The sequence below is a fragment of the Rhinopithecus bieti genome, unplaced genomic scaffold, assembly GCF_001698545.2.
Source record: "Rhinopithecus bieti isolate Rb0 unplaced genomic scaffold, ASM169854v2 scaffold_30846, whole genome shotgun sequence".
NCBI lineage: Eukaryota > Metazoa > Chordata > Mammalia > Primates > Cercopithecidae > Rhinopithecus > Rhinopithecus bieti.
The window spans coordinates 2820799-2836633 of NW_016814438.1; the positions used below are offsets into that span (position 1 = coordinate 2820799).

Here is a 15835-nt window from a genome sequence, read left to right on the forward strand (position 1 = left end):
TTTTTTTTTTGTAGTTCAGACTGCTTATCTATTATAGTCCATCCCATGTTTAGTTTTTTGGTTTTGTTTTTTAATTTAAATATGTGACACTGAGTGTTGCAGGATGTTTTTGCTTTACTGTTTGTATTCAAATTAAAGATTTGGAGAACTATTACTCTTCATATTTTGGTAAAACTTAAAAAACATAAGCCACTTCTGGCATCAGTTTTTAAAAAGAACTGAATGTAACCCATTAACTTTGAGCAAGTATAAATTGAAACAGATGTTTTACTTTGTACAGTTTCTGTCCTTTGTTTTATTTGTAACTGTTTTCAAATAAAAAGGTGTAAACATTTTTTAACCTTTTAATATTAAATTTTTGGGGAAAAGACGGTTGGGGTTATTTAAGTTAATGTGTCCCCAGTAGTATTTTTATTCATAAAAAGGGTTACTGGTATTTAACATATTTTTTTTTATATATGTCCAGTTTGTTTTTAAATGTGAGGTTATTTTTTTCTATACTGAGGAAAAATGTGTATTATCTCATACATATGTAAGTTAAAACCCCTGAATATCGAAATATATTTTTTTATAAGTAGAGTCTTAGGAAAGCATAAGAAACTATGACTGTAACATTTTTCTGTCTGTGTAGCAAAAATTCGATGCTCAGTGTGTCAGATTACTCCTGTAAAAGGAGAGAAATTAATCTCAGCCTATTTTTTAAAAGTGAATTATAGTTTCATGTGCATACTTACTTACATTAACGTACTACTTTTAAGTACTATACCTGGAAGATGTTTTTAGCTGCCTTTTATACTTAAGGTAGTATTTCAAAATCCTAAAGCTGTGGCTTTTCAAATGATGCGAAAATGAAAGTTGTACTTTAAAAATGAAAACAGTGCCTTAAACTGAACATGAAAGTCAGTGTTAAATGCCAGAAGATGGCCAGTAAAATCCTAAAGCTGAAAAATAACTTTGTGAACAAAAGTGAATAGTTGTTCTTTGTACATCTTCTATAGCCTCCTGGTAACTGTGAAGTTACAGTTTATTTCTTCCCCTAGTCCCCAGTGTTCAGATATTCTGGTTCTGACTAACAGAAAACAGTGTTTTGAATGGAGTCTGCTGTGCTTCACTTTACAAGGGAAAAATTTAGCCTTATAAAATTTAGTGAATGCCAGAGAAACTGTTAAGGCCATTTGTTAATTTCCTATTTCAGAAAAATAAATTGTGTCCTTTTGTGTCCACCAAAATTATCTGGTTTATTGTGATTCAGCATATGATTGTCTTAAGAAAATAAAAGGCAAATATTATAAGTATTTTCATAGGTAAGTGGTTATTACCTAACTTGTGATTTCAGCCTTTGGTTGTGATAAAACTTTATCATACACAATATTTTAAAATGTGAAAACTAGACTAGTAGACATCTTTTAATTTTAGTGTCAAAAGTTAGCTTATGTATGATACACAAAATAAGGATTGCATTTTGGAAAAAAGTTAGAAGGGGATAGGTTAGTTTACTGTAATTTTCTGGTTTCTAAGATACATTAATTTTTTCTTATGATTATTTTATAGGAAGATCATAACCAACCGTTGTTTGGAGTTCAATTTAACTGGCACAGTAAAGAAGGAGATCCGTTAGTGTTTGCAACTGTAGGAAGCAACAGAGTGAGTGTTAGGGGGTCTATTTAGTATTTGACTTGATTTCCAGATCTCGTGTTAATGTAATATTGAAATAGAATAATTTCAAAGTACATTTTGTGAAGCTGGTTTAACAATATGATTCTTTTATGTAAGTGAAGCTTTCTAGAAATTAATTAAAACTGGTATGCATGGCTGAAAATACATCTTTATTTAATATATTACCCCTAATTATTTATGAAACAGGTTTTATACTAACAGTCTTCATAAATATTTGGTTGAAAGAACTGGTGTCCTTTTTAAAGTGATTTTGGTATTTATCATTCAAATAGCATAAGAACTGGCTGTGATTTTTTTTTAAATTAAGGTAATTAATGACTCTGTAAATGAAAGCATAAATCCAGTAGATTTAAATAAGTTATTGAGATGTTTTATTTGCAGTAAACATTTGAGATTGCTTTTTTTTTTTTGAGACAGGTAATGTTTGGTGGTGGTTTTTGTTGTTGGTAGTGGTGGTGGTGGTTTTTGAGAGAGAGAGAGTCTTACTCTTTCCTCCAGGATGGAGTGCAGTGGCTAATCAAGGCTTACTGCAGCCTCAACTTCTGGGGCTCAGGTGATCCTCCCACATCAGCCTTCTTAGTAGCTACAGGCCTGCACTACCATCCCTGGCTAATATTTTTGTAGAGATGGGGTTTCACCATGTTTCCCATGCTGGTTTTGAACTCTTGGGCTCAAGCAATCTACCTGCCTTGGCCTCCCAAAGAGCTGGAGTTGCAGTCATGAGCCACCTTGTCCAGCCTTTTAAGGAAATTTTATAATGAGATGTAAGGCTCTAGGCCTTTTACTGTTTGACAGGGTCAATTCATTGAAACTCTAAATATTTGTAAGTTACCACTGAAGTTGGTAACATGAAATAATAGCTTTTTATTTCTTTTTTTGGTGTTTAGTCAAATGTAGGTTTTAAGATATTGTAGTCTGCTTATTAGCTGTTTAGTTCCTAGATTCTTTGAAAGCAACAATTCATAGGAAAAATTATGCAGTTTTAAGAAAAGGTTGAGATTATTTTTTTCCTAGTTGGGAATGTAGCCATTAATTAAATTTGAATCCACTTTTAAGACACCACTGTAAACCTAAGTTAATAATTAGCTTTGATAGTATTATACTTGGTATAGTTTGTGCTCCAGTATGCCGATTGCAGAGTTTAGGTTTTCTAACACAAAGAATCCCTATTTTTATTGAAAGTGACATAAAGGGATGTCATATAGTTAATTGAATTATAAAAAGTTCTGCTGTTAGAATTTCTTTAAAAGGAAGAAAGAGAAAGAAAACAGTTATCACATAAGACATAATCAACCTAGTTAGCAGCCATATAAAGAATTTTTTTTGAACATTAACATAGGAGATAATGAATTAATAGGTTGTGATGATATACAGGATCTTCAGAGGTCTTAAATACTATTATAAAATATTAATAGGTTTTTGCTAATGTGACTGACTATAAGCTATGAGAAAAATGGGGCTGGGCACAGTGGCTTACGCCTGTAATCCCAGCATTTTGGGAGGCTGAGGCAGGTGGATCACCTGAGGTCAGGAGTTCGAGACCAGTCTGACTAACATGGTGAAACCCTGTCTCTACTAAAAATACAAACATTAGCCAGGCATGGTGGCAGGTGCTTGTAATCCCAGCCACGCGGGAGGCTGAAGCAGGAGAATCACTTGAACCCGGGAGGCAGAGGTTGCAGTGAGCCAAGATCGCGCCATTGCACTCCAGTCTGGACAACAAGAGTGAAACTCCGTCTGAAAAAAAAAAAAAGAAAATGGAAAGTAATTTATAAAAGTTTAGTATTACAAAATTGTGTATGGTGTATGTATAGTTTTAATTTTAGAGTATGCGACAAATGAAAAGAGGTATCATACATGTTACAGTTAATATTTGATTATCTGCACCCATAAGAAAATAATTCATTAGGCAAATTGTAGACTTTTAAATATGTAACTAATATGTAAATACTCAAACTATCCAAGACTTATTTTATTTGAATTTTATTTTTTATGTTTTTTTTTTTTTGGAGACAGTCCCTCTTTTGCCCAGGCTGGAGTGCAGTGGTGCGATCTTGGCTCACTGCAACCTCTGCCTCCTGGGTTCTAGCGATTCTCCTGTCTCAGCCACCCAAGTAGCTGGGACTACAGGCGCACACCACTACACCCAGCTAATTTTTATGTTTTTAGTAGAAACGAGGTTTCACCGTGTTACCCAGGATGGTCTCGATCTCCTGACCTTGTGATGCCTGCCTCAGCCTCTCAAAGTGCTGGGATTACAGACATGAGCCACTGTGTCTGAACCTTTTTTTTTTTTTTTTTTTTGAGGCAGAGTTTCACTCTTGTTGCCAGGCTGGAGTGCAATAGCGCAATCTCTGCTCACTGCAACCTCCGCCTCCCGGGTTCAAGTGATTCTTCGGCCTCAGCCTCCTGAGTAGGTGGGATTACAGGCACGTGCCACCATGTTTAGCTAATTTTTGTATTTTTAGGAGAGACAGGGTTTCAGCACGTTGGCCAGGATGGTCTTGATCTCTTGACCTCATGATCCGCCCGCCTTGCCCTCCCGAAGTGCTGGGATTACAGGCTTGAGCCACCATGCCCGGCCTAATTTTTATTTTTTAATAGAGATGGGGTTTTGCTGTATCGCCTAGGCTGGTCTCAAACTCCTGGGCTCAAGCGATCCACCTGTCTCAGCCTCCCAAAGTGCTGGCATTAAGTGAGCCACTGTGCCTGGTCTCCAAAAACTTTTTAATTATGAATTAAGGGATGATAAACCACAACTACTTTGGGGTTTTTAACTTTATTCACTTTGAAGAGTTGGTGCAATCAAATGGATGAAATATAAATTTAAAAGTTTGGAAATCAAAACCATTATGACTGGAGTATTTAATATACTCTGTGTATTATGTAAAACATTCAGCTTTATAATGGCTTCTTTAAGCTCACAGGAAGTATTTTAAAGCAGTAGTTTCTATAGTATATTTAAGATATGATTGTGATTAAAATATGTTTAAAAGTTGGAGAGAGTATGTTTCTATACTTCAGATGAAATTTACTGTATTTTTATTTTCTTTAGGTTACCTTGTACGAATGTCATTCACAAGGAGAAATCCGGTTGTTGCAATCTTACGTGGATGCTGATGTATCCTTTCCTGGGTTTTTAATATCTTTGGTCAAAGGAATTTATTTTCAATAAGTGCACCAAAACTTTTATAAATTAATCAATTCCCTAAAGTTATTGTCCTTTCTTAACCTATTTCTTCACTGTCACCCAAGAGAATCCTGGTATCTAGTTTTCCTGACCCTTAGAAATCCATTGTGGTATGTGTCAGCTCAGCTAGGCAAAAAGAAAAAGAAAAAAATCCATTGTGGGATTGATGTGCTGGTTGGGTGCAGATGTCTAGAGAGAGAGGAGCATTAGAAATCTAGTAATAGAAAATGTTAGCAAAGACTGGTTAAAACCTCCTTTTTCTTTGACCTTGTCTGGAATATATCATTTCATTGTAGTTATAATGATGAACTTGGGTTGTGACTGGTGGTCATTCCAAGTATTTGATCAGTGAAGCCTAGGAAGAAAAAAAAAGTTTAGGAAAAATAAAATGTATGTATATTATATATATATATGGTATATAATATATATATATAATAATATATAAAAAATAAAATAAGAAATAACACATTGCAAAACAGGTTCATAAAGAAATGGAAAATTTGAAAAGCCCAAGAGTTAGAGCAGTAAAAGCTAAGTAATAGCATATTTCTTCCAGATCAATTTGAAAAACCTAGCAAACAAGGCAAGACAAGGACATTCAGTTTTCTCTGAAAGATACTAAAATGTGACCTGTTGTTGTATTGAGAATATCTCACAAAGAAAGAAGTGGAAAACGGAATTGTTCTTACTTAGATATTTATAGACGTATGGGATAGAGCAGAGGTTAAACTACAGCTTGCAGGTTGGCCACCTGTAAAGTTTTATTGGAACACAACCATGCCTTTTCGTTTGTATATTATCTGCAGTTATTTTGGTACTACAACTACAGAGTTGAGTAGTTGTACAAGCAGCTAAAGAGTAAACAAAATTGAGTGGAGAGACTAGTTTTGTTTGATCATTTGTTATGGATTTTAGACCTCAAATTACCATTGTATATATTTGGTTGTATAAGGAAAATTGAAAACTTTTGTGTCAAAACCTTTAGCAGTTCTTTGTAAATTTCTATTATAATTATTGACATGTTTCTTTTTCAAAACATTGTGTTTCTTAACTGTGAAATTTCTTAGGCTGATGAAAACTTTTACACTTGTGCATGGACCTACGATAGCAATACAAGCCATCCTCTGCTGGCTGTAGCTGGATCTAGAGGCATAATTAGGATAATTAATCCTATAACAATGCAATGTATAAAGGTGGGTTTTTCTGGTTGAATTGTAGATCTGCTTCTTTTGAATCCACAACTGTAGAAGCTTGTAATGTTAAATTTAAAACTAATAGTATGAAAGTAACATTTCTGATTTGATTTGTACTTTTCTTACTGCTCTCTTTAGATGAATCTTTTGAGGCCTTTGTCACATTTGGGTAATGTAAATTGAGGAATAAGTGGAGAAATGTTAATATTTGTAGTGTTTTCTTTTTAAATAATTTACCTCCTTCACCCTTGTCTTGGTTTGCTTTGAGAGGCTCTAAATGAACAATAAGAGCGAGTCCATTTTCCAAGACACCTAAACTGGAGGGGGGTTGTCAAAGAGACTTTTTAAGGAACATAAAGATGAAACCTAGGAAGCTGATAAGAAGAGAAGTTTTTCAAATCACTTTCATCAGCTGTTTTTAACTGTGGGGACACATCAGAATCACCTGAGGATCTTTTAAACCCTACACATATTGGAGCCTCTGCTAATCCGATCAGAATATCTGCAGGTGGAGTTTTAAGCATCTTTTTTTTTTTCTGCTTTTTTTTTTTGTTGTTCTTAGACAGTGTCTCACTCCTTTGCCCGGGCTGGAATGTAGTGGCATGATTATAGCTCACTGCAGCCCATCTCCTGGGCTCAAGTGATCCTCCTGCCTCAGCCTCTCAAGTAGCTAGGGCCAATTTTTTATTTTGTGTGTGTGTGCGTATGAAGATAGGGTCTTGCTACATTGCCCTGGCTGGTCCTGAACTCCTGACCTCAAGCGATTCTGCCTTAGCTTTCCCAAGTGCTTGGATTAAAGACATGAGCCACCCACTGTGCCTGGGCTCTTTTTTTTTTTCCCTTTTCACTTCAAGTTTGTTAGGTGATTTTGTATGCAGCCAAGGTTGAGAACCACTACTTTAAGTGAAACTATTTTTACATTCTCTAAAGATTTATGAAAAAAAATGTACTGATTTTGAGATGGGAAACTTGAAATGTTTTACATTTATTGTAGCACTATGTTGGCCATGGAAATGCTATCAATGAGCTGAAATTTCACCCAAGAGATCCAAATCTTCTCCTGTCAGTAAGTAAAGGTAAGAGAAGCAAATGTTTCTTTAGTCTGTGCAGTTTGTCAGAATTAAGATGGAGTCACTAATGTCAAGAGAACCTTGACAAATAGAAAAAGCCATGAGAAGAGAGTTCATGGTTGTATGTCTGATAATAAAAACTCACAAAAAACACAACCACAACCTTGCACGAAGGCCATCACAACCTTACACAGAAAATACTGCCAGTAAGTGCCTTTCCACTCTTGGACTGGCATCACCCTTGTTACTGATTTTGTGGCCAATCTTATTTCAAAACAATTATGTAATCCTTCTCATTTTTTTTCTTTAAAAACCTCTGTCTTTCCTTTGCCTCTTGGAAAACACACAAAATTTACTTTGGCATGTACATTCTCATTGCAATGCTTTATTTCCATATAAACATCTTTGATTTTAGAGAGCCTGTTCTTAGGTTAACAAGTCCTGTTTTATTTCAAGTCTAGTATCTGATAGTTATTTTTCCTGATCTCTCTCCTCCCACTCTGTACCCTCCAGTAGGCCCCAGTGTGTGGACAGATAGTGTTCTAAGGGGAAAAAAGCCAAATTAAAAAAAATTTTACAACAGTAGATTTTAGTAGGAAAATCCCAGGCTATGTTAGCATATCCAAATCATTCTGTCCAATCGTGTAATAATAAATACTACATATTAAAATTCATATTGCTTTTTTGTTTTTTAGAAAAGCTTTTGTTTTATAAAGGATTCCTTATAGAATTTCTTTAAAATGCTAAGTTTTCCAGGATAAGTTATTTGAAATATTGCCATAAAGGGAAAGCATTGCATTTTGGAAATCACTACCTCTAGGAAGAGTTGATTACTTTTTCTTGTCTCTTGATAACACTAATTGGGGCTCAGATATTTCTGAACAAGTGTATAGGCCATAATGCCTGACTTGTTCTAAATATTACAACTTTTTTTTTGTCTTTTTTTTTTGTTTTTGAGACAGAGTTTCACTCTTGTTGCCCAGGCTGGAGTGCAATGGTGCAATCTTGGCTGACCGCAGCCTCTGCCTCCCAGGTTCAAGCGATTCTCCTGCCTCAGCCTCCCGAGTAGCTGGGATTACAGGCATGTACCACCATGCCCGGCTAATTTTTGTGTTTTTAGTAGAGATGGGGTTTCTCCACGTTGGTAAGGCTGGTCTTGAACTCCTGACCTCAGTTGATCTGCCTGCCTCAGCCTCCTAAAGTGCTGGGATTACAGGTGTGAGCCACTGCATCCTGCCTCACTTTATTTATTTATTTAATAGTTTTGAGACAGAGTCTCGCTTTGGCACCCAGGCTGGAGTGCAGTGGCTTTATCTCGGCTCACTGCAACCTCTGCCTCCCAGCTGCAGGTAATTCTTCTGCCTGACCCTCCTGAGTAGCTGGGATTACAGATACCCTCCACCGTGCCTGGCTAATTTTTTGTATTTTTAGTAGAGATGGGGTTTCTCCATGTTGGCCAGGCTGGTCTCAAACTCCTGACCTCAGGTGGTCCACCCGCATCAGCCTCCCAAAGTGCTGGGGTTACAGGTGTGAGCCACTGCACCCAGCCCAATATCACAACTTTTAACCCTAGTCATCCCCTGTTGTGTCAGTAAGAGCATTTTTGAAAATGAGATGTTTGAGCATGAATAAGAATTTTGCTGCAAATGATACTATCAAGAAAGTAAAAAAGTCTACCCAAAAGGAGAAAAAATATTTCTAAATCATTCTAATAAAGGACTTTAATTTTTATTTTTTGTTTTTGGAGACAGGGTCTCACCCAGTCACCCAGGCTAGAGTGCAGTGGCGTGATCATGGCTTACTATAGCTTCAACCTCCTCAGCCTCCCAAGTAGTTAGGACTACAGGCACGTGATGCCACACCTGGCTAATTTGTTAAAAAATGTATTTGTAGAGAGATGAGGTCTTACTGTGTTACCTAGACTGGTCTCAAACTCCTGGCCTTAAGCAGTCCTCCTACCTCGGCCTCCTAAAATGCCAGAATTACAGGCATGAGCCGCGATTCTCAGCTAATAAGGGACGTGTATCAAGAATTTTTACAGCTCAACAATAAAAAGACAGCCCAATTTAAAATAGTTGTGAACAACATTTCTTCAGAGAGCATACACAGATGGCCACTGACCACATGAAAAGATGTTTAACATATTAATCATTAAGGAAATACAAATCAAAACCACAATGAGATACCACTTCACACCTACTTAGGGTGGCTGTAATAAAAACCTTAGATACTAACAAGTATTGACTGGCACAAGAAGAAATCAGAACCCTCAGGCACTGCTGGTGGGAATGTAAAATGTAACTACTTTGAAAAACAATCTGGCAGTTCCTCAAAATGTTATAGAGTCACTAATCCTAGGTGTTTACATATGTATATACTAGGGTTGTGTGGGTGGGGGTGTACATATGTATCCCCAAGAGAAATAACATGTCCATACAAAAGCTTGTACAAAATGGAAATCAAGGAATAATTTTTTTTTTTTTTTGAGACAGAGTCTTGCTCTGTCGCCCAGACTGGAGTGCAGTGGCATGATCTCGGCTCACTGCAAGCTCCGCTGCCTCCCGGGTTCATGCCATTCTCCTGCCTCAGCCTCCTGAGTAGCTGGGACTACAGGCACCTGCCGCTATGCCCGGCTTATTTATTTATTTAGTTTTGTATTTTTAGTAGAGACAGCGTTTCACCGTGTTGGCCAGGACGGTCTCTATCTCCTGACCTTGTGATCCGCCTGCCTCGACCCCCCAAAGTGCTGGGATGGATTATGGGCACGAGCCACTGCGCCCGGCCTAGGAATCATTTTTATAGCACTGTTAATTTTCACATGTATTACTACCTCTGGGGTATTTATGTGATGCATTTATAGTCAGACAGAATGAACATTGTTGTATTTGAAGCTTATATGTCTTTTCTTTACATTCTTTTTTTTTTTTTTTTTTTAAATACTGTTTTAGAGACGGGATCTCACTCTGTCAACCAGGCTATAGTAGAGTGATGTGATCACATATCACTGTAGCCTTGAACTTCTGGCCTCAAGCAATGTTCCCACCTCATCCTTCTGAGTAGCTGGTACTACACGTGCACACCACCATGGCTGGCTAATTTTTAAAAATTTTTTGTAGAGATATGATTTCATTATGTTGTTCAACCTGGTCTCAAACTCCTGGCCGTAAAAAATCCTCACACCTTGGCCTCCGAAAGTGCTGGGATTACAGGTGTGAGCTACTGCACCTGGCCTGCTGTACATTCTTTATTAATGTTTAATATAACATTGCTCAAATTATAGCTGTATAATTTTTGAAGAAGGACTATCATTCTATAAAATTGTGCATGATATATGTAGTTATGTTTTCGGCTTACTGTAAAAATCATAAATCTCAGTCCCCTTTTAATTTTTTAATGTGAGTGTGGTGAAGGGAAAAGCTAGTTTCTTGTTCTGTGGGATAAAATTGCTTATGTCAAATCTGTATTTTATCTTAAAAGTATATTTCCATCAAATTAGGTTGTTTACAGAAAGTTATTTGAGATAAATATGCTTAAAATATTTTTCAGACCACATAAATATTTCTTAACTTACTGTCTTAGTCCATTTTAACCTGGCATTAGAGAGTAAGAACAAGAAATTGAACTTCAAGCCTTTTTTTTTTTTTTTTTAATAATTGGGAATTAAGTCATTCATAAGGGTGGCACTCTCATGACCTAACACTTCTCATTAGATCTCATCTCCCAACACTGCTGCATTGGGATTAAGTTTCCCAACATGCTTTTTGGGGGGCTCATTTAAGCTGTAGCATTCTGCCCCTAGCCCCCAAAATTCAAATCCTCACATATAAAATACATTCATTACATCCAATAACTCCAGAAGTCTTAACTCCTTCTGGCATCAAGTCAGGGTTACATCTCAATCAGATATGGGTGAGACTCAAGGCAGGATTCTTCCTGACGTAAATTCTCCATCTGTGGGTCTGTGAAATCAGGCATCTTACCTATTTCCAAAATACAGTGGTAGGATAAGCATAGGATAGACAGTCCTGTCCAAAAAGGAGAGATAGGCAAGAATAAGGGTAACTGGTCTCAAGTAAGTCCAAAACCCAACAGAAAAAAACAAGATTAAATCCAGGTCACCAGAATAATCTTCCTTGACTCCATGTTTTGCCTTCTGGGCATGCTGGGTGTGGGGTTTGGGTCCCAGAGGCCTTGGGCAGCCCCATCCTTATGGATTTGCCACGTGCAGCCCACATAGCATCTTATGAGTTGGTGCCTGCAGCACACCAGGCTGATGGTGTGCCCTGGTAGCTCAGCAGTTCTGGGATTTGGGGGATGGCTTTTTCCCCATGGCTCCACCAGGTGTTGCTGTAGTGGGAACTGCTTTGTGGCTCTGCCCTTCTGAAAAGTTTCTGCTTGGAGCCCCAGACTCTTTGTGATGTCTTTTGAAATCTAGAGAGGAAGCCATGCCTCCACAGTTCCTGCATTCTCTGCATCTGCAGACTTAACACCACATGGACACTGCCAAGATTTGCTGCTTATACCTTCAGAAGCTATGGCCTGAGCCATACCGGAGCCCCCTCGAGCTGTGGGGTGACCAAAGAGCACTGCCTTGGAATAGAGGGAGCAAAGTGCTGAAGTGGCCCTGGACAGTGAATGTAGAGGTCCCACAGGTGCTACTCTGGAAACCTTGTCCTCAAGGTCCTAGCTATGTCTTGAAGATCTCTGAAATGCCTTTGGGGTCATTATCCCATTTCTTGGTGAATAGAACCTGCCTTCTATTCCCTATTAATCTCCTTAGCAATTAGTCACTTAGCCACATCCTTAATATTCTCTCCCAAACATGCTTTTTTATTTTATATATTTTTTGAAGAGGCAAGGACTATGTTGCCCAGGCTAGTCTTGAACTCCTGGGTTCAAATGATCTTCCCACCTCAACCTTCGAAAGCGTTGGGATTACAGGTGTGAGCCACCACACCCAGCCTGCTTTTTTATTCTTTATGTGGCCAGGCTGAGAGTTTACAAATTTTTCTGTTTTGCTTTCCTTTTTAATTACAAAGTTTACCTTTAGATCATTTCTCATTTTATGATAAGCAGCCAGAAGAAGCCATGCATCACTGTGAATGCTTTGATGCTCAGATTTTTCTTCTGCCAGGTTTCGAATTCATTGCTCTTAACTTCTGCCTTCCACAAAGTCCTAGGGCATGGACACAAGCTTGCCAAGTTCTTCACAACTGTATGGCAAGGATGGCATTTATTTATTTAATTTTTTGAGGCAAGGTCTCATTCTTGTCACCCAGGCTGGAATGCAGTGGCACAACCTCTGCTCCCTCACACCCTCTCCTGCCCTTTTGCTATTTGACAATTCAGCATGAAGGCCCTCACCAGATGCCAGCACCATACCAGCGATCCTTCCACCTCAGCCTCCCGAGTAGCCAGGACTACAGGCACGTGCCACCACACCCAGCTAATTTTTGTATTTTTTGTAGAGATGGGGTTTCACCATGTTGCCTAGGCTAGTCTCCAATTCCTGAGCTGAAGTGTCCACCCGCCTCAGCCTCCCATGCTGCTGGAATTACAGGCATGAGCTACCGCACCTGGCCTGGCTTTTTATTTTATTTTTTTAAAGACAGGGTTGGTCTCTGTCACCCAGGCTGGAGTGCAGTGGCATGATAATAGCTCACTGCAGCCCCAAACTCCTAGGCTCAAGTGATCCTCTTGCCTCAGCCCCCCAAGGAGCTAGGACTGCAGGTACACACCACACTTGGCTAATTTATTTTTTGTAGGCATGGGGTCTCACTGTGTTACCCAGGCTGGTCTTGAATTCCTGGCCTCAAGTGATCCTCCTGCCTCAATCTCAGAAAGTGCTGGGATTACAGGCATGAACCATCATACCCTGCCAACAGGGATACTTTTTACTCCATTTTCCAATACCTTCTCATTTCTGTCTGTGACCTCGTTGAATGGTCTCAGACAGATCATTCAATGTTCTATTATTGTTCTACCAACATTGTTCTACCAACATTCTGATCACAACCACTTAAGTAATTGCTAAGAAGATAAAGGCTCTCCCTGCAGCTATTGTCTTCTTTTCAGTTCTCACTGGAATTATCCTCAATGCTCCACTCACATCAATACAGGCTTTTTCTAGCCTGCTTCTCCAGATTCTTCCAGCCTCTCCTTATTACCCAGTTCCAAAGTCATTTCCACATTTTTAGGTATTTATAGCAATAGTCCCATTTTTGAATACCAACATTCTCTCTGAGTCCATTTTATGCTGCTATAATGGAATACCACAGACTAGGTGACTGACTGATGGATTCATTCATTCATTTCTTTCCTATTCCTATTCCTAGTGAAGCTCAGCCTTCACTAATTTTAAAATTTTTTGTTGAGACAGGGTCTTCCTATATTGCTAGGGCTAGTCTCAAACTCCTGGACTCAAGCAGTCCTCCCATCATGGCCTTCTGAAGTGCTGGGGTTACAAGCATGAGCCACCATGCCTGGCTGACTGGGTAATTTATAATGAACACAAATTTATTTGGCTCATGGTTCTGGAGACTGCTGGTATCTGGTCAGGGCATTCATGCTGAATCGTCTCAGCAAAAGGGCAGGAGAGGGTGTGAGGGAGCAAGAGATTGAATATATAACCTCAGGCCCTTTTATAATCAGTATTAATCCATTTGTGACGATGGAGCCCCCATAACCTGAATACCTCCCATTAGGCCCCAGCTCACACCACTATTGCATTGGGTATTGAGTTTCTAGCACATGCTTTTGGGGGGACCTATTCAAACTGTAGCACTTACCTAGCTAATTCTACATCTGATGTAAATATTTTAAGTTGCTATGTAATATGGATTCCATTTTTAGGCTTTACTATGCATAACTTTCATCTAGACTTTAGTAGTTTTCTTTCACAAGATGTTGAAAGTTCACAGTAAAAACACTCACCTAATTTTTGTATGTTTATATTAGATCATGCTTTACGATTATGGAATATCCAAACGGACACTCTGGTGGCAATATTTGGAGGCGTTGAAGGGCACAGAGATGAAGTTCTAAGTGCTGTAAGTTGAAAACTGCAGGGCAATGACTTTCAGGTTTACATAGCTGTGAACAGTCTCCATGAAACTCTTGCCTTGTAAGAAAGCGTGTTTGTTTCATGTAGCCTGTCAGGCAGGCATTCACTTATGTTTGACATAGAAGATTTACTCTCCAGATGAAGGAATAAAACAAGTAAAGACTATATTTATTTTTTTTAAAATTACTTGCACTTTATCTATACCAATCCCTGGATTCTCATGAGAGCACTATGATCTTGCTCCTTTCCTTTTAATCTAAAATCACTAAGTTAATGTTTGTTTTGCTGTTTCGCAGTTATTAAAGAAAAAAATTAAACTGTGTAGCCATTGAAGTACTTTTCCATCTTTTCTTTGAAGTTGAAACATAATATTTTTGCTTTTTGGAAGTGTTTTATTGTGCTCACACTGTTTTAGGTAACTTATTTCTAGCCATTCTCTTTGGTTGGCATGGTATAATACAAGACCAGTAGTTAATTTTGTTTAAAGATAAATACCACCTTTATATTGATGTATTATAATCCATTGGTCCATTATACAAGTGTTTTTAGTCAGGTTTCAGATTTTAACATTATTTTAGCTTATGTTCCATATTTAACTCATTTAATTCCTAAAATGTCACACCTCTTAGGTTGTTTTCCATTAAACTATGTAAAGGGGCACCATACTTTACAGCATGTAACATGTTAGTTGAAGGTACTAAAATATTCCTATGTTGATGTTTGGAATCCTTTGTGGGAATCATACTTTCCTTGGAATACCTTGTCAACTTGGATTTCCTAAAAGTTGCAGTAGCGTTCTACATCTGGCTTTATGTGTGTAAAAGCCAAGTTAACTGTTCTTTATTAATAACTCCAAATTAGTGGTATTGTCTCTAAGGATGTCTTGTTGCTGTTGACAGTGAGGTAATTAGAAGTAGCACATCTGTGGATTCAGTAAACATCAAGCCTAAAGTTATTAGGCTCGTATAAAATGGTACTCATATTAATTCAAAGGCTGGATTAACATGTAATATCTAGGTTAGTAAGGAAAATATACTCCTTCAATAAAACTCTCTCCTGTTATTTCTTAGAATGAGAGCAGGAGACAGTATATATCTCTTCTGTTAATACAGGAGTTCACTGATAGGTGGATAGATGTGTGAGATTGTCATTACTCATTTATGTGCCTTTTGCTAAATTAAATAGCATCTCTGGGCCTTAGTGTCTGCCTATGAAATGAGGTTGTTACAATAGATGATCTGTTGCATGCCTGTAAAAAATTAGTAAACAGCAAATGAAAAAAGTTAAAATCTGTTTTTTATCAGACTTTTAAAAATTCACTTAAAAGTGAACTTTGGCCGGGCGCGGTGGCTCAAGCCTGTAATCCCAGCACTTTGGGAGGCCGAGATGGGCGGATCACGAGGTCAGGAGATCGAGACCGTCCTGGCTAACACGGTGAAACCTCGTCTCTACTAAAATAATACAAAAAAACTAGCCGGGCGAGGTGGCGGGCGCCTGTAGTCCCAGCTAATCGGGAAGCTGAGGCGGGAGAATGGCGTAAACCCGGGAGGCGGAGCTTGCAGTGAGCCGAAATCCGGCCACTGCACTCCAGCCTGGGCGACAAAGCAAGACTCCAGTCTCAAAAAAAAAAAAAAAAAAAAAA

At 38.2% G+C, this 15835-nt stretch overlaps 1 protein-coding gene across 3 annotated transcripts in view; it reads left to right on the forward strand.

The window, feature by feature from the left end:
• EED (embryonic ectoderm development) overlaps positions 1 to 15835 on the forward strand; it is a 40629-nt gene that overhangs the window by 10586 nt on the left and 14208 nt on the right. For all 3 annotated transcript variants that reach the window (XM_017850869.1, XM_017850870.1, XM_017850871.1), the window contains exons 3-7: positions 1552 to 1644; positions 4733 to 4798; positions 5935 to 6060; positions 7055 to 7136; positions 14088 to 14179. In XM_017850869.1, the coding sequence (XP_017706358.1) occupies positions 1552 to 1644; positions 4733 to 4798; positions 5935 to 6060; positions 7055 to 7136; positions 14088 to 14179 (459 nt within the window). The remainder of the gene's footprint in view (positions 1 to 1551; positions 1645 to 4732; positions 4799 to 5934; positions 6061 to 7054; positions 7137 to 14087; positions 14180 to 15835) is intronic.